Raw genomic sequence first — 19984 nt, 5'->3', positions numbered from 1 at the left:
GACTGACAAACTGAGTTCAAAATAATAATTCATACCGACAGCACTGCAAATATTTAAAAAGTGCTCACAATAGACACATTCAAGCAGGATGTTGTGAGCTAGACAATATTTTCATCACAGTCTCTGCTGTGGCCCTTTTGCCACTTTTTTTAAGGATTCGGATCAAGTTCTTTGAAGCCTCCTTTCCCTCCTTCTCCAGCCAGATGTTTAGTAGTTGAATTGTCCGCTCCTGACTATCATCACGGTTGTCCAGTCGACAAGACTCAATATCCTTTTTTGATATTCCGCTGCGCCTTGCTACATCCCGCATATCCTTCCATCCAATCGCGTTTGCAATGTCAGGGACGCGAGGCTGGAGATCATCCACTGGAGATACGTTAAAGACAGGGAAAGTGGGGATTAATGTGATGAAGGCATTTTGATTCTAATGGACAAAAAAACACCAATCTGGCCTGTTTCCAGACCTCTAAATCGCTGCTCACATCTTAAATGTTTTCAGTGATTAATTTAGGTCTGGTGTTGTGCTAACCAGTTAGAAGTAAGTACTTAGAAACATAATATGTTCCTCACTACTTTAGGACAAGACTAAATAAAATACAACCCTCCCAAACAGAAATCATCTAACATACGCACAATATCAGACTGAATATTGACATAAAATGAAATGTCAATGCAGTCTGATTATCAATTGATCATGTATTTAATCTATAGTGTAGAGAAATATCAATTAAAGGTCCGATATTGCATTAATACAAAAAGGACTTCTGGGGCATTTCTTACCTTTAAGAGGCTGCATCTCCTGTGAAACAGAAGAAGCATGAATGTTAATTTAGTAGTAATTTAACTCCACAGTGATAAAATAACAAACTGCTTACACAGGCTTTAACAAACACGCCACAGCACAGTAGAAGTGACACAGAGCAATGACACCAACGCGGACAGCAAAGGTTTCAGACAACTAACCTGCACCTCCCATAGAAAGGGGCAGCTATGTCAACATTAGAGGAGAGACAGAAAAGTGTTTATCATACATGCACATGTGTACACGTGTGACAACAGAGGAGAGATAAAACAGGACAACGGACAAACGTCTTAACAGCTGGTCAGAGGGTTATAAACGGAATGAAAGAGATACATCTGGAGAATAACTTACCACATCAGCAGCATTTGTCAGTTGGTCTGGGTTAAATGTTCTCGTCCTTACTGAGATAAATCATGAAAAAGACACACATATATTATTGAGTAGATACAAAAGCGTTTGATTTGAACGTGAACAGAACCTCGAGGTAATATTCCTGAACTTTCCTAGTTTTATTGAGAAACACACGAGGTTCTAGTGTCCTCTACATATATATATATATATATATATACAGTTGAGAAATACTCACGGTAGCATTTCCATATACAATATGCAGAAAGAGCAACTAAGAGAACTCCAATGAGTGATCCTACGCCGATTATTACCCCGTTGTTATTTACCTCTGAAACACAAAAAACACATTATATTTTAGCACAAACAAAATTATAACACTTCTGTTTATAAATTACATGGCAATCTCCGAACCGAGATCATCATGGTGAAATGATGCAAAACTAAACCAAACCTTCGATTTTGTCATTGCAGACTGTGTTATTGTGGGCTGAACAGGCTAGTTTGATGCCCTCCGGACACCTTTAACCAAAAGAAAAGAAAGAACGAGTGAGAGAAAATGTATTATTTCTTTAAAATTCTGCTGGCAGTCTATGGGGGGACAGGTCAATAAACACGCTGTGACCCTGTTTTTAAGAAGCTATATATACATCTTCTAGTTTAGGGATATTAGAAGGAGCAGAACTTACTCTTTACAAGGGTTGCAGAGTCTACATGTTTCTGTGCCACTGCTGCAATAGTGATCCTGTTTACACTGGCACTTAGTGTCAACGGCAGAGGTACAGGGTTCCTTCTCCTCGAGATTGGCTAAAAGGACGGTAAAACCACACAACTGACATTAGAGGGGACGACCAAACTTCACATGGCTTTGAACTAAAAAAAATAAACGAAACAGTGATGCCCTGTTATATACCATTGGGTTGTGAGCAGGATGTGCAGGGCTCACAGGACTTTAGTTTATTAGGCTGACTGCTGTAAGTTTTTGGAGGACATCTTTCGCATTTGCCATATTGTAGGTCCGCAGTGCAGTGGTCCTTCATGTAGTGACCTACAGTATGGAGACACATGGCCCATGATTTACACACCTTCACAGAAAGCCACATACAAACGTATTCTAGCCGATACTGTACCACTTTTCCAGAAAAAACATCTTAAAATGCATGTTGTCAGTCTGCAGTGACTAAAGGTTTTGCGTGATGGGCCTCTGTCCAACAACACAAAAGTTCCACTCACTTGTACGATGTAGACCTACCTCACAGGTTGAGTTTACAGAGGCTGGGACGTATTACGTCATGAAATACTGCCCAGGGGCCCCAGACCACAAGGGCCCAAAGGACCATGACATGTGCATCAGGTACTCTGTGGTTAATTTATTGCACAATAAAAACTGAAATGTTCAGGGAAAACTTCCTGCTTTTTTTTTTTTGTTTACCTTTTCTCGAGGCACTGTCATGTCAAAGGGCCCTGCATCAAAATGTTGTTTTCTTGCACTATATAATGAGTCTGTCAATCACATTGTAACCAGACTTGATTATTTGCCGTCCTCTTCATTAAAGAAGGCTGCAAAACGTGTGAACTGATGTTCAAGACATTATTTAGGTTGGAAGTGAACTTCTACACACACAGCCTAACCACTACCTACCTGTACTACACCGACAACATCTCCTTCCGCTGTTATTGTACGTCCCATCGACGCAGGGATTGCTGCTCTCGGGCATCTCCGCCCTGCAAGAGGAAGCGACAAAAACGAAAGTGAAAGTAAGCTCACTCGAGCCCCGCCAATGCCTTAAAACCACATATATCTATATTTAATATATATATCTCTACCCACAGCTTTTCCACAAACCTTATCAGTCGTCTCTAACTACGAATGAAGCGTTAACCCAAATTAAACTGTTAACGTTGACCGAGAGACCACGGGAACACGATCCAGGGATAACGTTAGTTAACGCCAGCTTTACAGATTTCTACGTAACACCTGTAACATACCGCGTAACTTCGAGCTCACACACTTCACATCAGTTGTCTGTGTCACTGTACTTACGCATACACATGGCTCGAGAGCAACACAAAGACGATAAACCACACGGAGAACTTGCTTGAAGCGGCATCCATCCTGCTGCTACTTGGTAGAATGATATAACTGGTGTAGGACGTGCGAACTGGGCGGCGGCTCAAGATGGGACTTTTCCCCCCCTCACTGTCTTTCCTTCTGCTTTCTCAGTTCCTGACACCAGTAGACTACGAATCGTGCATTTACCCCAGTAGCCTATGTCTGCTTACAATATAGCCTGTAGTCAACAGCTCTGTGGGGGTTTCTACTGTATGTTCACAACTGTATGTTATGATACAACTTAATTTATGCTGTATGTGGTTATCATCATTGCCAAATGTAATGCAATATCTCTGTGTTTTGGAAACCCCCCACATTAGGGCCATATACAGGGCATTAGAAAGGGCGTTAGTCAGTTAGCTGTTTATTTATTGTCTACTGACTGTACTTTTTTTTTACCAACATGTTCTAAATTGTGTTTCAAAGCCCTCTAGATGATACTAGGAATGTGTTTCTAGGGCTTTTATCGACTATTTTTGTAGGCCCTAAAAGTAACCAAGTTCAAAACATGCACCACGTGTGCATGTGTTTCTCTACTACCTCAATGGCAGCAATGGATCTGGTTAATAGGCCTCAAACTCACTGTCACCTCAGATTGTGCCACTGGGGGGTGATATTGCTCTTTGTAAGGGATGAAGGCTGGAGGAGTTTGCTTAAAGTCGAATTCATAGTCACATATATTCAAACTAGAGAGTGTTTAAAAGATTCAATACTAACAGCAGATGTTCTGTACAACAAAAACGGCCTGGACCCAAACTACCGAGCTTACCTGCCTGAATTATGTTTGTAATGCATTCCTTTTAAATCATACTTTAATTGTGTTGTCAGCACCCAGTTGTAAAGTGTAAAAACATGCATCTTTGCCATATCAGCACGACCAGTTACTGACTCATTTCTGTCTTTTTTTTCTCTGTTCCTGAACAGGGAATCAGCACAATAAAGATATAAAAAAGGTTATGTAGGTAAGCAAAGCACAGCACAGCTGGATAGCTGCAACCCTGGTGCCATAATAACACATGAATCATTGCAAAGAGAAAGGCACTATGAGGTCGCACGTCAGCGGCTTGCACACCTTCCACGACTCGAACATGCTTCCGATGCCGACGAAGTCCCCGACTTCCATGTCCGCCTGCCTGTCACACACGCTCCTGAGCGAATCCAGCAAGTCGTACGCAAAACCCTCGACGAACTCCCTCACCCGCCAGTTTTCGTGGGCTGAAGTGTAGGTGCATTTGTCGCAGAAGTTGCTCAGGACCTCCTTATCCAGCGCCACCGTCCTCGGGGTGACGGATCCCCCCTCAGAAAACACGTCTTCATCCTCAACTGGCCGATTTGCTGCGTCGGCGCCACCCTGCACCATGCCCACCTCGACAGCGAAGAACGCGACGCAAGACACAACGCTCCAAAAGCACCACATGTAATCTTCCTCCGAGCTGGTTTCTTCCTGCTCCGAGTCCGGCTGCGAGAGCTCTTTCTCCAGCCTCGCCCGCTCCATCTCCAGCCTCTCCTCGTGCTGCCGCATCCGAGCCATCAGCTCCTCGTCCTGGTCCGGGAGCGTGGCGTTCTCTTGAGGAAGGAGCAAGGGGTGGTTTAAAATGGCAGCGGCCACCACCATACACACCCGTGCAATGGCCCCCTGCATCTTCAGCTGGTTTCTAACGCGCACATTTATGCAGATGTCCGGGCAGCTGCAGCTCAGATCCTGAAACAAAAAAAACAGAAATTGTTTTGGGTTTTTTTGGGAAGTGGAATTTAGCAAAAATGAGTGTTGATGTGCTGAATAAAATGAATGAAAATCATGGTGCATAAACATTTTTGTAAAGCACTCCACCCAAGGGGGAAGCACAGATTGTCCCTCTAAATATAGAGGCAGTGGGCTGAGTGAATCAGGGAGTGACGCACTCGTCCAGTATCAGACTGTGCAACATGGGAGGAAGGAAGAGTCCCTTTGGTCCCCCTTCTCCGATAACCCTCTTTAGTTACCAACATTGTGCCTGTTAGCATTTACATCCTGTTAACATTTTGTCCAAAATAAAATGAGTACCGCCTCCCTTTCTGGAAAATGTCCAAAAGATTATATATACGATGAAATTCAGCTTGTAAGTGAAACAATGTGGGAAACACTGACGTTATTAGCTTCTTTCCTGGACGTCAGATAACCGACAACTCTTGCAATATATTGCAGAGAAGAGGAAATTACACAAGTCTGTTGCTTATGTTCCAAGCTTTTAGTAGAAGCTAAAGAGACAACTGCACTGGTGAGGTTAGACTGAATCCAGCCATCACCATTATAATCTTTAAAGGAATACAAGGTGTTTGAGGCTTCCTTCCTTCGGCAAACTAAGTGAACAAGAAATGGGAAGTACACGTACATCATGATGTCACTGTGAGATCATGAGAGCATGAGCTGTTCTGTCAAGACTTGAGCGTTAAAATGACAGCGGTAATGGCCGAGTATGTGCGGCCACAGAGCCGGGGAAACTTCCCATGACTTACTCACTGGGCTGTTTCCCAACACTTACATGGTTCAGTCCATCCAAACAAACACGAAGCCGGACAGAGAGAGGCCTGTGCAGTATAGTTCATTAAAAATCATCTGGGATCATCTGGTGTTACAGAACATGTAGTCCACATGAACAAGGCCAGAATCCTGTGCTACTCAATTTTCCTTAAACAGATTTCAGTTACAACGTTAAGTGCTAAGGCCGCTATGTAAAACTACTCTGGTAACAGTAAAACTACTAAAGGTACATGAGTGATTACTGAATAGAATTCTACACAACTATATTTCAGAGGGTAATATTGTACTTCAGATTATCAATACAAAAAAAGGAGTCAACTATTACATTGTGATGTAATATTACAGAATGTGATGTACGCATTGTTGCATCAGTAAAAGTCAAAGCCAATAATAATAATACATAAATTAATCTGAAATTGATCACGATGCATGATGAGTACTTTTGCAAGTTTATTTTGATGCAAATACTTTTGTAGGGTAGTCATTTTGAAAGCAGGAAATAGCATACTTGACACGTGATATTGCTACTTTTATTTGAGTAAAAGTAGCAATAAGGAGTACTTTTGCACTTATTGTAAGTACATTAGAAGGCCTCAATGTGAAGTTGAAACACCCACTATGACGTAACGGTGTACAGTGACGTCTCACACACACACACTGCCAACGGTTACCGCCTCTGTTGTCTCAGCAACACAATAGTAATCCGCTCATCACGGAAATGTCGCGGCAGCAAAAAAAAAAAAACGTTATTTCTGACACACGTGTCACTTTACATCTAACACACTGGGCTCTGTAGTAGCTCTCGTGTTAAGCATTGAAGCAAAAAAAAAGCGACAATTAAAACGTTTACATTCTAGGAAATATACGCAGCATCATTTGGGCAACACATTTGCATGTTTAACGACTTTGAACTCGCTCTTCGTTGGTGTAAACGTGAAGAGAAGTACATTAAAAAGATTAAAGTGTGAGGAAGCGGTGCTAAACCTACCTTTGTGCTGCTCTCTGTCTAAGGCCATGGTGATAAACGTATGTTGGCGGCTCTCTCCGGTGAAAGCGGCCTCATGAAAAACTCGTGTGAACGAGGGAAACTATTTCGCAGCTCTTGACTTATTTCCTGCCTATGCGCTCCACCCATGGACAGACACACCGCCCAGTTACCCCCTCTTCATCCCAAATAGAGCTGTGACCTGTTATATACAGTCTAAGGCTGCGAACATGTTATGAATGGTGTGCACATTGACATGCAAATGAGTTTTGCTTGATGTGATCCGGTATTCTGATTAGAGCTCAAATCAGTCTGAATAATAATATTTGCAGAAGTCAGTCACTGTCGGTTGCACTTATGCTGCTGTAATTGTGCAATTTTGTGTGGCCTATTTTTATTGACAGTTTTATATTCCTTTATATCCATTTGAATACAAAACATACGGTCACCTTGTAAAAAATGTGACATAGTAGGAAATATTGTTGGAGGAATCAAATATTAACTAACCAGTAACAAACCATTAACTAACTGTTATCTAACTAAACTACTCCAAAGAACCCTGCAATGAAAATGTTACTTGTGTAAAAGTATGTAAGTATAATCATGAAAATGTAGCCAACTTTTTATTTTATAGCCAATTATTTTATTTTGCAGAACTTGGATGATTAGAAAATCTGTAGTTTTGAAACCCCTAAAAACGTAATCATCAGTGGACGGTCGAAATAAAAGCATTTGTTTGTAATATTGCTCATTTCCACACTTTTAAGCCGACTTAAAACAAACGCCGTTTACCGTGGAAGAACTAGTGAAACCCCTTACTTTAGTTATAATACCTCAACATACTACATTAAAACATGTACTTCAAGGAATAGTTCAACATGTCATGCTGAATCAGCATTCCAAGTATTAAGGGGTGCAGTAATGTTACTTTGTTACAAAATAAGAGCGTAAAATAGCAGTAACAATACAGATACACATTTCTAAGTACTTATAAGTAACACTTGGCCAATATTTTAGTTTATAGAGTATGATTTTCACAAGAATTGCCTTTAAATGTGGGATTTATTAAATGACTATAGATACAGTTAGTGCAACAAGCCAAGGAAAGGGCAGTAGAAGTGTAATAGTTGTCTATGAAGATGGTCTGTGGTATTCTGGTTTTAAGATTAGGCAAGGACGACTGAACAGAAAAATCTGTCTATGAGCAATAGACAATAGACCACTCACAACATATTAGGAGCCAACAGTGAAATGTTTCCTAAAAATACATTTAATGAGGTTTAATACACAATACAAGCTGTGGCACAAATGGACTTTGTAAAACAAAAATGAATACTGTAGCCGAGGATTTTCTTTTAAAAGCAGCAAAGCTGTGTTCTTGCCTCCTTACACCGACGCGAGTCAGACGGGAAGGGCCAAGAGCTGGATGGGACGGAGAGTTTTGTCGTTCCAGGGACAGGCAGAGCTGCATCACAGGAAGTCCTGGGGTGTCTGTGTCTGTTGTCCACTGGGACCCCCAGTTTTGTTGGGATGAAGATTTCACACGTAGGTGTGAAAACGTTTCCCGGGGGGGTTGGTGTTGTCTTAAACTCAAATCAGGCTTTTGTCTGAACAAGCAGGCCCAAGTCATTTTTTTAAATTAAATAGCCACATGGTGAAAGCTGAGTCTTTGTTCTAAGCACACGATGTCAGACCCCAACACAAAGTTCAAGTACAGACAGAGAGACTGACAAACTGAGTTCAAAATAATAATTCATACAGACAGCACTGCAAATATTTAAAAAGTGCTCACAATAGACACATTCAAGCAGGATGTTGTGAGCTAGACAATATTTCCATCACAGTCTCTGCTGTGGCCCTTTTGTCATTTTGTTCAAGGATTCGGATCAAGTTCTTTGAAGCCTCCTTTCCCTCCTTCTCCAGCCAGATGTTTAGTAGTTGAATTGTCTGCTCCTGACTATCATCACGGTGGTTCAGTCGACAAGACTGAATATCCTTTTCTGATATTCCGCTGCGCCTTGCTACATCCTGCATATCCTTCCAACCAAGCTCTTTTGCAATGTCAGGGACGTGACGCTGGAGGTCAACCACTGGAGCTACGTTAAAGACAGGGAAAGTGGGGATTAATGTGATAAAGGCATTTTGATTCTAGTGGACAAAAAAACACCAATCTGGCCTGTTTCCAGACCTCTAAATCGCTGCTCACATCTTAAATGTTTTCAGTGATTCAATTAAAGGTCCGATATTGCATTAATACAAAAATGACTTCTGGGGCATTTCTTACCTTTAAGAGGCTGCATCTCCTGTGAAACAGAAGAAGCATGAATGTTAATTTAGTAGTAATTTAACTCCACAGTGATAAAATAACAAACTGCTTACACAGGCTTTACAAACACGCCACAGCACAGTAGAAGTGACACAGAGCAATGACACCAACACGGACAGCAAAGGTTTCAGACAACTAACCTGCACCTCCCATAGAAAGGGGCAGCTATGTCAACATTAGAGGAGAGACAGAAAAGTGTTTATCATACATGCACATGTGTACACGTGTGACAACAGAGGAGAGATAAAACAGGACAACGGACAAACGTCTTAACAGCTGGTCAGAGGGTTATAAACGGAATGAAAGAGATACATCTGGAGAATAACTTACCACATCAGCAACACTTGTCAGTTGGTCTGGGTTAAATCTCTGGGTTAAAGTTCTCTTCCCTAATGAGATAAATCATGAAAAAGACACACATATATTATTGAGTAGATACAAAAGCATTTGATTTGAACGTGAACAGAACCTCGAGGTAATATTCCTGAACTTTCCTAGTTTTATTGAGAAACACACGAGGTTCTAGTGTCCTCTACATATATATATATATATATATACAGTTGAGAAATACTCACGGTAGCATTTCCATATACAATATGCAGAAAGAGCAACTAAGAGAACTCCAATGAGTGATCCTACGCCGATTATTACCCCGTTGTTATTTACCTCTGAAACACAAAAAACACATTATATTTTAGCACAAACAAAATTATAACACTTCTGTTTATAAATTACATGGCAATCTCCGAACCGAGACCATCATGGTGAAATGATGCAAAACTAAACCAAACCTTCGATTTTGTCATTGCAGACTGTGTTATTGTGGGCTGAACAGGCTAGTTTGATGCCCTCCGGACACCTTTAACCAAAAGAAAAGAAAGAATGAGTGAGAGAAAATGTATTATTTCTTTAAAATTCTGCTGGCAGTCTATGGGGGGACAGGTCAATAAACACGCTGTGACCCTGTTTTTAAGAAGCTATATATACATCTTCTAGTTTAGGGATATTAGAAGGAGCAGAACTTACTCTTTACAAGGGTTGCAGAGTCTACATGTTTCTGTGCCACTGCTGCAATAGTGATCCTGTTTACACTGGCACTTAGCGTCAACGGCAGAGGTACAGGGTTCCTTCTCCTCGAGATTGGCTAAAAGGACGGTAAAACCACACAACTGACATTAGAGGGGCCGACCAAACTTCACATGGCTTTGAACTAAAAAAAATAAACGAAACAGTGATGTCCTGTTATATACCATTGGTGTCTTTGCAGGATGTGCAGGGCTCACAGGAGTCCAGGTTAGTAGGCTGACTGCTGTAAGTTTTTGGAGGACATCTTTCGCATTTGCCATATTGTAGGTCCGCAGTGCAGTGGTCCTTCACGTACTGACCTACAGTATGGAGACACATGGCCCATGATTTACACACCTTCACAGAAAGCCACATACAAACATATTCTAGCCGATACTGTACCACTTTTCCAGAAAAAACATCTTAAAATGCATGTTGTCAGTCTGCAGTGACTAAAGGTTTTGCGTGATGGGCCTCTGTCCAACAACACAAAAGTTCCACTCACTTGTACGATGTAGACCTACCTCACAGGTTGAGTTTACAGAGGCTGGGACGTATTACGTCATGAAATACTGCCCAGGGGCCCCAGACCACAAGGGCCCAAAGGACCATGACATGTGCATCAGGTACTCTGTGGTTAATTTATTGCACAATAAAAACTGAAATGTTCAGGGAAAACTTCCTGCTTTTTTTTTTTTGTTTACCTTTTCTCGAGGCACTGTCATGTCAAAGGGCCCTGCATCAAAATGTTGTTTTCTTGCACTATATAATGAGTCTGTCAATCACATTGTAACCAGACTTGATTATTTGCCGTCCTCTTCATTAAAGAAGGCTGCAAAACGTGTGAACTGATGTTCAAGACATTATTTAGGTTGGAAGTGAACTTCTACACACACAGCCTAACCACTACCTACCTGTACTACACCGACAACATCTCCTTCCGCTGTTATTGTACGTCCCATCGACGCAGGGATTGCTGCTCTCGGGCATCTCCGCCCTGCAAGAGGAAGCGACAAAAACGAAAGTGAAAGTAAGCTCACTCGAGCCCCGCCAATGCCTTAAAACCACATATATCTATATTTAATATATATATCTCTACCCACAGCTTTTCCACAAACCTTATCAGTCGTCTCTAACTACGAATGAAGCGTTAACCCAAATTAAACTGTTAACGTTGACCGAGAGACCACGGGAACACGATCCAGGGATAACGTTAGTTAACGCCAGCTTTACAGATTTCTACGTAACACCTGTAACATACCGCGTAACTTCGAGCTCACACACTTCACATCAGTTGTCTGTGTCACTGTACTTACGCATACACATGGCTCGAGAGCAACACAAAGACGATAAACCACACGGAGAACTTGCTTGAAGCGGCATCCATCCTGCTGCTACTTGGTAGAATGATATAACTGGTGTAGGACGTGCGAACTGGGCGGCGGCTCAAGATGGGACTTTTCCCCCCCTCACTGTCTTTCCTTCTGCTTTCTCAGTTCCTGACACCAGTAGACTACGAATCGTGCATTTACCCCAGTAGCCTATGTCTGCTTACAATATAGCCTGTAGTCAACAGCTCTGTGGGGGTTTCTACTGTATGTTCACAACTGTATGTTATGATACAACTTAATTTATGCTGTATGTGGTTATCATCATTGCCAAATGTAATGCAATATCTCTGTGTTTTGGAAACCCCCCACATTAGGGCCATATACAGGGCATTAGAAAGGGCGTTAGTCAGTTAGCTGTTTATTTATTGTCTACTGACTGTACTTTTTTTTTACCAACATGTTCTAAATTGTGTTTCAAAGCCCTCTAGATGATACTAGGAATGTGTTTCTAGGGCTTTTATCGACTATTTTTGTAGGCCCTAAAAGTAACCAAGTTCAAAACATGCACCACGTGTGCATGTGTTTCTCTACTTGCAGAATGTAAAGTACCTCAATGGCAGCAATGGATCTGGTTAATAGGCCTCAAACTCACTGTCACCTCAGATTGTGCCACTGGGGGGTGATATTGCTCTTTGTAAGGGATGAAGGCTGGAGGAGTTTGCTTAAAGTCGAATTCATAGTCACATATATTCAAACTAGAGAGTGTTTAAAAGATTCAATACTAACAGCAGATGTTCTGTACAACAAAAACGGCCTGGACCCAAACTACCGAGCTTACCTGCCTGAATTATGTTTGTAATGCATTCCTTTTAAATCATACTTTAATTGTGTTGTCAGCACCCAGTTGTAAAGTGTAAAAACATGCATCTTTGCCATATCAGCACGACCAGTTACTGACTCATTTCTGTCTTTTTTTTCTCTGTTCCTGAACAGGGAATCAGCACAATAAAGATATAAAAAAGGTTATGTAGGTAAGCAAAGCACAGCACAGCTGGATAGCTGCAACCCTGGTGCCATAATAACACATGAATCATTGCAAAGAGAAAGGCACTATGAGGTCGCACGTCAGCGGCTTGCACACCTTCCACGACTCGAACATGCTTCCGATGCCGACGAAGTCCCCGACTTCCATGTCCGCCTGCCTGTCACACACGCTCCTGAGCGAATCCAGCAAGTCGTACGCAAAACCCTCGACGAACTCCCTCACCCGCCAGTTTTCGTGGGCTGAAGTGTAGGTGCATTTGTCGCAGAAGTTGCTCAGGACCTCCTTATCCAGCGCCACCGTCCTCGGGGTGACGGATCCCCCCTCAGAAAACACGTCTTCATCCTCAACTGGCCGATTTGCTGCGTCGGCGCCACCCTGCACCATGCCCACCTCGACAGCGAAGAACGCGACGCAAGACACAACGCTCCAAAAGCACCACATGTAATCTTCCTCCGAGCTGGTTTCTTCCTGCTCCGAGTCCGGCTGCGAGAGCTCTTTCTCCAGCCTCGCCCGCTCCATCTCCAGCCTCTCCTCGTGCTGCCGCATCCGAGCCATCAGCTCCTCGTCCTGGTCCGGGAGCGTGGCGTTCTCTTGAGGAAGGAGCAAGGGGTGGTTTAAAATGGCAGCGGCCACCACCATACACACCCGTGCAATGGCCCCCTGCATCTTCAGCTGGTTTCTAACGCGCACATTTATGCAGACGTCCGGGCAGCTGCAGCTCAGATCCTGAAACAAAAAAAACAGAAATTGTTTTGGGTTTTTTTGGGAAGTGGAATTTAGCAAAAATGAGTGTTGATGTGCTGAATAAAATGAATGAAAATCATGGTGCATAAACATTTTTGTAAAGCACTCCACCCAAGGGGGAAGCACAGATTGTCCCTCTAAATATAGAGGCAGTGGGCTGAGTGAATCAGGGAGTGACGCACTCGTCCAGTATCAGACTGTGCAACATGGGAGGAAGGAAGAGTCCCTTTGGTCCCCCTTCTCCGATAACCCTCTTTAGTTACCAACATTGTGCCTGTTAGCATTTACATCCTGTTAACATTTTGTCCAAAATAAAATGAGTACCGCCTCCCTTTCTGGAAAATGTCCAAAAGATTATATATACGATGAAATTCAGCTTGTAAGTGAAACAATGTGGGAAACACTGACGTTATTAGCTTCTTTCCTGGACGTCAGATAACCGACAACTCTTGCAACATATTGCAGAGAAGAGGAAATTACACAAGTCTGTTGCTTATGTTCCAAGCTTTTAGTAGAAGCTAAAGAGACAACTGCACTGGTGAGGTTAGACTGAATCTAGCCATCACCATTATAATCTTTAAAGGAATACAAGGTGTTTGAGGCTTCCTTCCTTCGGCAAACTAAGTGAACAAGAAATGGGAAGTACACGTACATCATGATGTCACTGTGAGATCATGAGAGCATGAGCTGTTCTGTCAAGACTTGAGCATTAAAATGACAGCGGTAATGGCCGAGTATGTGCGGCCACAGAGCCGGGGAAACTTCCCATGACTTACTCACTGGGCTGTTTCCCAACACTTACATGGTTCAGTCCATCCAAACAAACATGAAGCCGGACAGAGAGAGGCCTGTGCAGTATAGTTCATTAAAAATCATCTGGGATCATCTGGTGTTACAGAACATGTAGTCCACATGAACAAGGCCAGAATCCTGTGCTACTCAATTTTCCTTAAACAGATTTCAGTTACAACGTTAAGTGCTAAGGCCGCTATGTAAAACTACTCTGGTAACAGTAAAACTACTAAAGGTACATGAGTGATTACTGAATAGAATTCTACACAACTATATTTCAGAGGGTAATATTGTACTTCAGATTATCAATACAAAAAAAGGAGTCAACTATTACATTGTGATGTAATATTACAGAATGTGATGTACGCATTGTTGCATCAGTAAAAGTCAAAGCCAATAATAATAATACATAAATTAATCTGAAATTGATCACGATGCATGATGAGTACTTTTGCAAGTTTATTTTGATGCAAATACTTTTGTAGGGTAGTCATTTTGAAAGCAGGAAATAGCATACTTGACACGTGATATTGCTACTTTTATTTGAGTAAAAGTAGCAATAAGGAGTACTTTTGCACTTATTGTAAGTACATTAGAAGGCCTCAATGTGAAGTTGAAACACCCACTATGACGTAACGGTGTACAGTGACGTCTCACACACACACACTGCCAACGGTTACCGCCTCTGTTGTCTCAGCAACACAATAGTAATCCGCTCATCACGGAAATGTCGCGGCAGCAAAAAAAAAAAAACGTTATTTCTGACACACGTGTCACTTTACATCTAACACACTGGGCTCTGTAGTAGCTCTCGTGTTAAGCATTGAAGCAAAAAAAAGCGACAATTAAAACGTTTCCATTCCATTTCCATCTCATTTGCATGTTTAACGACTTTGAACTCGCTCTTCGTTGGTGTAAACGTGAAGAGAAGTGCATTAATAAGATTAAAGTGTGAGGAAGCGGTGCTAAACCTACCTTTGTGCTGCTCTCTGTCTAAGGCCATGGTGATAAACGTATGTTGGCGGCTCTCTCCGGTGAAAGCGGCCTCATGAAAAACTCGTGTGAACGAGGGAAACTATTTCGCAGCTCTTGACTTATTTCCTGCCTATGCGCTCCACCCATGGACAGACACCGCCCAGTTACCCCCTCTTCATCCCAAATAGAGCTGTGACCTGTTATATACAGTCTAAGGCTGCGAACATGTTATGAATGGTGTGCACATTGACATGCAAATGTGTTTTGCTTGATGTGATCCGGTATTCTGATTAGAGCTCAAATCAGTCTGAATAATAATATTTGCAGAAGTCAGTCACTGTCGGTTGCACTTATGCTGCAGTTATAATACCTCAACATACTACATTAAAACATGTACTTCAAGGAATAGTTCAACATGTCATGCTGAATCAGCATTCCAAGTATTAAGGGGTGCAGTAATGTTACTTTGTTACAAAATAAGAGCGTAAAATAGCAGTAACAATACAGATACACATTTCTAAGTACTTATAAGTAACACTTGGCCAATATTTTAGTTTATAGAGTATGATTTTCACAAGAATTGCCTTTAAATGTGGGATTTATTAAATGACTATAGATATAGTTAGTGCAACAAGCCAAGGAAAGGGCAGTAGAAGTGTATTAGTTGTCTATGAAGATGGTCTGTGGTATTCTGGTTTTAAGATTAGGCAAGGACGACTGAACAGAAAAATCTGTCTATGAGCAATAGACAATAGACCACTCACAACATATTAGGAGCCAACAGTGAAATGTTTCCTAAAAATACATTTAATGAGGTTTAATACACAATACAAGCTGTGGCACAAATGGACTTTGTAAAACAAAAATGAATACTGTAGCCGAGGATTTTCTTTTAAAAGCAGCAAAGCTGTGTTCTTGCCTCCTTACACCGACGCGAGTCAGATGGGAAGGGCCAAGAGCTGGATGGGACGGAGAGTTTTGTCGTTCCAGGGACAGGCAGAGCTGCATCACAGGAAGTCCTGGGGTGTCTGTGTCTGTTGTCCACTGGGACCCCAGTTTTGTTGGGATGAAGATTTCACACGTAGGTGTGAAAACGTTTCCCGGGGGGGTTGGTGTTGTCTTAAACTCAAATCAGGCTTTTGTCTGAACAAGCAGGCCCAAGTCATTTTTTTTAATTAAATAGCCACATGGTGAAAGCTGAGTCTTTGTTCTAAGCACACGATGTCAGACCCCAACACAAAGTTCAAGTACAGACAGAGAGACTGACAAACTGAGTTCAAAATAATAATTCATACCGACAGCACTGCAAATATTTAAAAAGTGCTCACAATAGACACATTCAAGCAGGATGTTGTGAGCTAGACAATATTTTCATCACAGTCTCTGCTGTGGCCCTTTTGTCATTTTGTTCAAGGATTCGGATCAAGTTCTTTGAAGCCTCCTTTCCCTCCTTCTCCAGCCAGATGTTTAGTAGTTGAATTGTCTGCTCCTGACTATCATCACGGTGGTTCAGTCGACAAGACTGAATATCCTTTTCTGATATTCCGCTGCGCCTTGCTACATCCTGCATATCCTTCCAACCAAGCTCTTTTGCAATGTCAGGGACGTGACGCTGGAGGTCAACCACTGGAGCTACGTTAAAGACAGGGAAAGTGGGGATTAATGTGATAAAGGCATTTTGATTCTAGTGGACAAAAAAACACCAATCTGGCCTGTTTCCAGACCTCTAAATCGCTGCTCACATCTTAAATGTTTTCAGTGATTCAATTAAAGGTCCGATATTGCATTAATACAAAAATGACTTCTGGGGCATTTCTTACCTTTAAGAGGCTGCATCTCCTGTGAAACAGAAGAAGCATGAATGTTAATTTAGTAGTAATTTAACTCCACAGTGATAAAATAACAAACTGCTTACACAGGCTTTACAAACACGCCACAGCACAGTAGAAGTGACACAGAGCAATGACACCAACGCGGACAGCAAAGGTTTCAGACAACTAACCTGCACCTCCCATAGAAAGGGGCAGCTATGTCAACATTAGAGGAGAGACAGAAAAGTGTTTATCATACATGCACATGTGTACACGTGTGACAACAGAGGAGAGATAAAACAGGACAACGGACAAACGTCTTAACAGCTGGTCAGAGGGTTATAAACGGAATGAAAGAGATACATCTGGAGAATAACTTACCACATCAGCAGCACTTGTCAGTTGGTCTGGGTTAAATCTCTGGGTTAAAGTTCTCTTCCCTAATGAGATAAATCATGAAAAAGACACACATATATTATTGAGTAGATACAAAAGCATTTGATTTGAACGTGAACAGAAACTCAAGGTAATATTCCTGAACTTTCCTAGTTTTATTGAGAAACACACGAGGTTCTAGTGTCCTCTACATATATATATATATATATATATATACAGTTGAGAAATACTCACGGTAGCATTTCCATATACAATATGCAGAAAGAGCAACTAAGAGAACTCCAATGAGTGATCCTACGCCGATTATTACCCCGTTGTTATTTACCTCTGAAACACAAAAAACACATTATATTTTAGCACAAACAAAATTATAACACTTCTGTTTATAAATTACATGGCAATCTCCGAACCGAGACCATCATGGTGAAATGATGCAAAACTAAACCAAACCTTCGATTTTGTCATTGCAGACTGTGTTATTGTGGGCTGAACAGGCTAGTTTGATGCCCTCCGGACACCTTTAACCAAAAGAAAAGAAAGAATGAGTGAGAGAAAATGTATTATTTCTTTAAAATTCTGCTGGCAGTCTATGGGGGGACAGGTCAATAAACACGCTGTGACCCTGTTTTTAAGAAGCTATATATACATCTTCTAGTTTAGGGATATTAGAAGGAGCAGAACTTACTCTTTACAAGGGTTGCAGAGTCTACATGTTTCTGTGCCACTGCTGCAATAGTGATCCTGTTTACACTGGCACTTAGCGTCAACGGCAGAGGTACAGGGTTCCTTCTCCTCGAGATTGGCTAAAAGGACGGTAAAACCACACAACTGACATTAGAGGGGCCGACCAAACTTCACATGGCTTTGAACTAAAAAAAATAAACGAAACAGTGATGTCCTGTTATATACCATTGGTGTCTTTGCAGGATGTGCAGGGCTCACAGGACTTTAGTTTATTAGGCTGACTGCTGTAAGTTTTTCGAGGACATCTTTCGCATTTGCCATATTGTAGATCCGTAGTGCAGTGGTCCTTCACGTACTGACCTACAGTATGGAGACACATGGCCCATGATTTACACACCTTCACAGAAAGCCACATACAAACATATTCTAGCCGATACTGTACCACTTTTCCAGAAAAAACATCTTAAAATGCATGTTGTCAGTCTGCAGTGACTAAAGGTTTTGCGTGATGGGCCTCTGTCCAACAACACAAAAGTTCCACTCACTTGTACGATGTAGACCTACCTCACAGGTTGAGTTTACAGAGGCTGGGACGTATTACGTCATGAAATACTGCCCAGGGGCCCCAGACCACAAGGGCCCAAAGGACCATGACATGTGCATCAGGTACTCTGTGGTTAATTTATTGCACAATAAAAACTGAAATGTTCAGGGAAAACTTCCTGTTTTTTTTTTTTTGTTTACCTTTTCTCGAGGCACTGTCATGTCAAAGGGCCCTGCATCAAAATGTTGTTTTCTTGCACTATATAATGAGTCTGTCAATCACATTGTAACCAGACTTGATTATTTGCCGTCCTCTTCATTAAAGAAGGCTGCAAAACGTGTGAACTGATGTTCAAGACATTATTTAGGTTGGAAGTGAACTTCTACACATACAGCCTAACCACTACCTACCTGTACTACACCGACAACATCTCCTTCCGCTGTTATTGTACGTCCCATCGACGCAGGGATTGCTGCTCTCGAGCCCCTCCGCCCTGCAAGAGGAAGCGACAAAAACGAAAGTGAAAGTAAGCTCACTCGAGCCCCGCCTAAGCCTTAAAACCACATATATCTATATTTAATATATATATCTCTACCCACAGCTTTTCCCCAAACCTTATCAGTCGTCTCTAACTACGAATGAAGCGTTAACCCAAATTAAACTGTTAACGTTGACCGAGAGACCACGGGAACACGATCCAGGGATAACGTTAGTTAACGCCAGCTTTACAGATTTCTACGTAACACCTGTAACATACCGCGTAACTTCGAGCTCACACACTTCACATCAGTTGTCTGTGTCACTGTACTTACGCATACACATGGCTCGAGAGCAACACAAAGACGATAAACCACACGGAGAACTTGCTTGAAGCGGCATCCATCCTGCTGCTACTTGGTAGAATGATATAACTGGTGTAGGACGTGCGAACTGGGCGGCGGCTCAAGATGGGACTTTTCCCCCCCCCCTCACTGTCTTTCCTTCTGCTTTCTCAGTTCCTGACACCAGTAGACTACGAATCGTGCATTTACCCCAGTAGCCTATGTCTGCTTACAATATAGCCTGTAGTCAACAGCTCTGTGGGGGTTTCTACTGTATGTTCACAACTGTATGTTATGATACAACTTAATTTATGCTGTATGTGGTTATCATCATTGCCAAATGTAATGCAATATCTCTGTGTTTTGGAAACCCCCCACATTAGGGCCATATACAGGGCATTAGAAAGGGCGTTAGTCAGTTAGCTGTTTATTTATTGTCTACTGACTGTACTTTTTTTTTACCAACATGTTCTAAATTGTGTTTCAAAGCCCTCTAGATGATACTAGGAATGTGTTTCTAGGGCTTTTATCGACTATTTTTGTAGGCCCTAAAAGTAACCAAGTTCAAAACATGCACCACGTGTGCATGTGTTTCTCTACTTGCAGAATGTAAAGTACCTCAATGGCAGCAATGGATCTGGTTAATAGGCCTCAAACTCACTGTCACCTCAGATTGTGCCA

The 19984-nt window shown here is 41.9% G+C and overlaps 4 protein-coding genes across 9 annotated transcripts; all 4 read right to left on the bottom strand.

Moving 5' to 3' along the window:
* Positions 1-340: 340 nt before the first annotated feature.
* LOC142931708 (inositol 1,4,5-trisphosphate receptor-interacting protein-like) lies at positions 341-6918 on the bottom strand. 4 transcript variants are annotated; one of them, XM_076075772.1, is made up of 7 exons: positions 3195-4478; positions 2793-2875; positions 2064-2198; positions 1840-1957; positions 1605-1672; positions 1389-1481; positions 341-1199 (listed from the first exon to the last, which is right to left on the bottom strand). In XM_076075772.1, exons 1-7 carry the CDS (start codon positions 3263-3265, stop codon positions 1171-1173), a joined length of 597 nt encoding a protein of 198 aa, XP_075931887.1. In that variant the 5' UTR covers positions 3266-4478; the 3' UTR covers positions 341-1170. The 4 variants fall into 4 exon arrangements, with proteins under 4 accessions (XP_075931887.1, XP_075931885.1, XP_075931888.1 ...); XM_076075770.1 differs by having other exon boundaries at positions 344-1203; XM_076075773.1 differs by having other exon boundaries at positions 344-1203; positions 4336-4474.
* Positions 6919-8021: 1103 nt separating this feature from the next.
* On the bottom strand, positions 8022-12771 carry LOC142931731 (tumor necrosis factor receptor superfamily member 6-like). 3 transcript variants are annotated; one of them, XM_076075803.1, is made up of 9 exons: positions 12633-12771; positions 11075-11157; positions 10346-10480; positions 10122-10239; positions 9887-9954; positions 9671-9763; positions 9426-9484; positions 9054-9072; positions 8022-8865 (listed from the first exon to the last, which is right to left on the bottom strand). In XM_076075803.1, the coding sequence occupies exons 2-9, from the start codon at positions 11148-11150 to the stop codon at positions 8573-8575; spliced, it is 861 nt and encodes a 286-aa protein (XP_075931918.1). In that variant the 5' UTR covers positions 11151-11157; positions 12633-12771; the 3' UTR covers positions 8022-8572. The 3 variants fall into 3 exon arrangements, with proteins under 3 accessions (XP_075931918.1, XP_075931917.1, XP_075931919.1); XM_076075802.1 differs by lacking the exon at positions 12633-12771 and adding an exon at positions 11477-12113; XM_076075804.1 differs by lacking the exons at positions 8022-8865; positions 9054-9072; positions 12633-12771 and adding exons at positions 9076-9260; positions 11477-12113.
* Positions 12355-15200, bottom strand: LOC142931732 (inositol 1,4,5-trisphosphate receptor-interacting protein-like). Its single transcript, XM_076075805.1, has 2 exons — positions 15048-15200; positions 12355-13262 (listed from the first exon to the last, which is right to left on the bottom strand). Exon 2 carries the CDS (start codon positions 13200-13202, stop codon positions 12582-12584), a length of 621 nt encoding a protein of 206 aa, XP_075931920.1. The 5' UTR covers positions 13203-13262; positions 15048-15200; the 3' UTR covers positions 12355-12581.
* Positions 15201-15836: 636 nt separating this feature from the next.
* LOC142931755 (tumor necrosis factor receptor superfamily member 6-like) lies at positions 15837-19446 on the bottom strand. Its single transcript, XM_076075832.1, has 9 exons — positions 19295-19446; positions 18893-18975; positions 18164-18298; positions 17940-18057; positions 17705-17772; positions 17489-17581; positions 17240-17298; positions 16868-16886; positions 15837-16679 (listed from the first exon to the last, which is right to left on the bottom strand). Exons 1-9 carry the CDS (start codon positions 19363-19365, stop codon positions 16387-16389), a joined length of 939 nt encoding a protein of 312 aa, XP_075931947.1. The 5' UTR covers positions 19366-19446; the 3' UTR covers positions 15837-16386.
* Between the last annotated feature and the right edge of the window lie 538 nt (positions 19447-19984).

The sequence above is a fragment of the Anarhichas minor genome, unplaced genomic scaffold (assembly GCF_050575085.1).
Source record: "Anarhichas minor isolate MPS153535 unplaced genomic scaffold, ASM5057508v1 ptg000054l, whole genome shotgun sequence".
Lineage (NCBI taxonomy): Eukaryota > Metazoa > Chordata > Actinopteri > Perciformes > Anarhichadidae > Anarhichas > Anarhichas minor.
The sequence above is the reverse complement of the archived record's forward strand: the minus strand, read 5'-3'. Positions and strand labels throughout refer to the sequence as shown.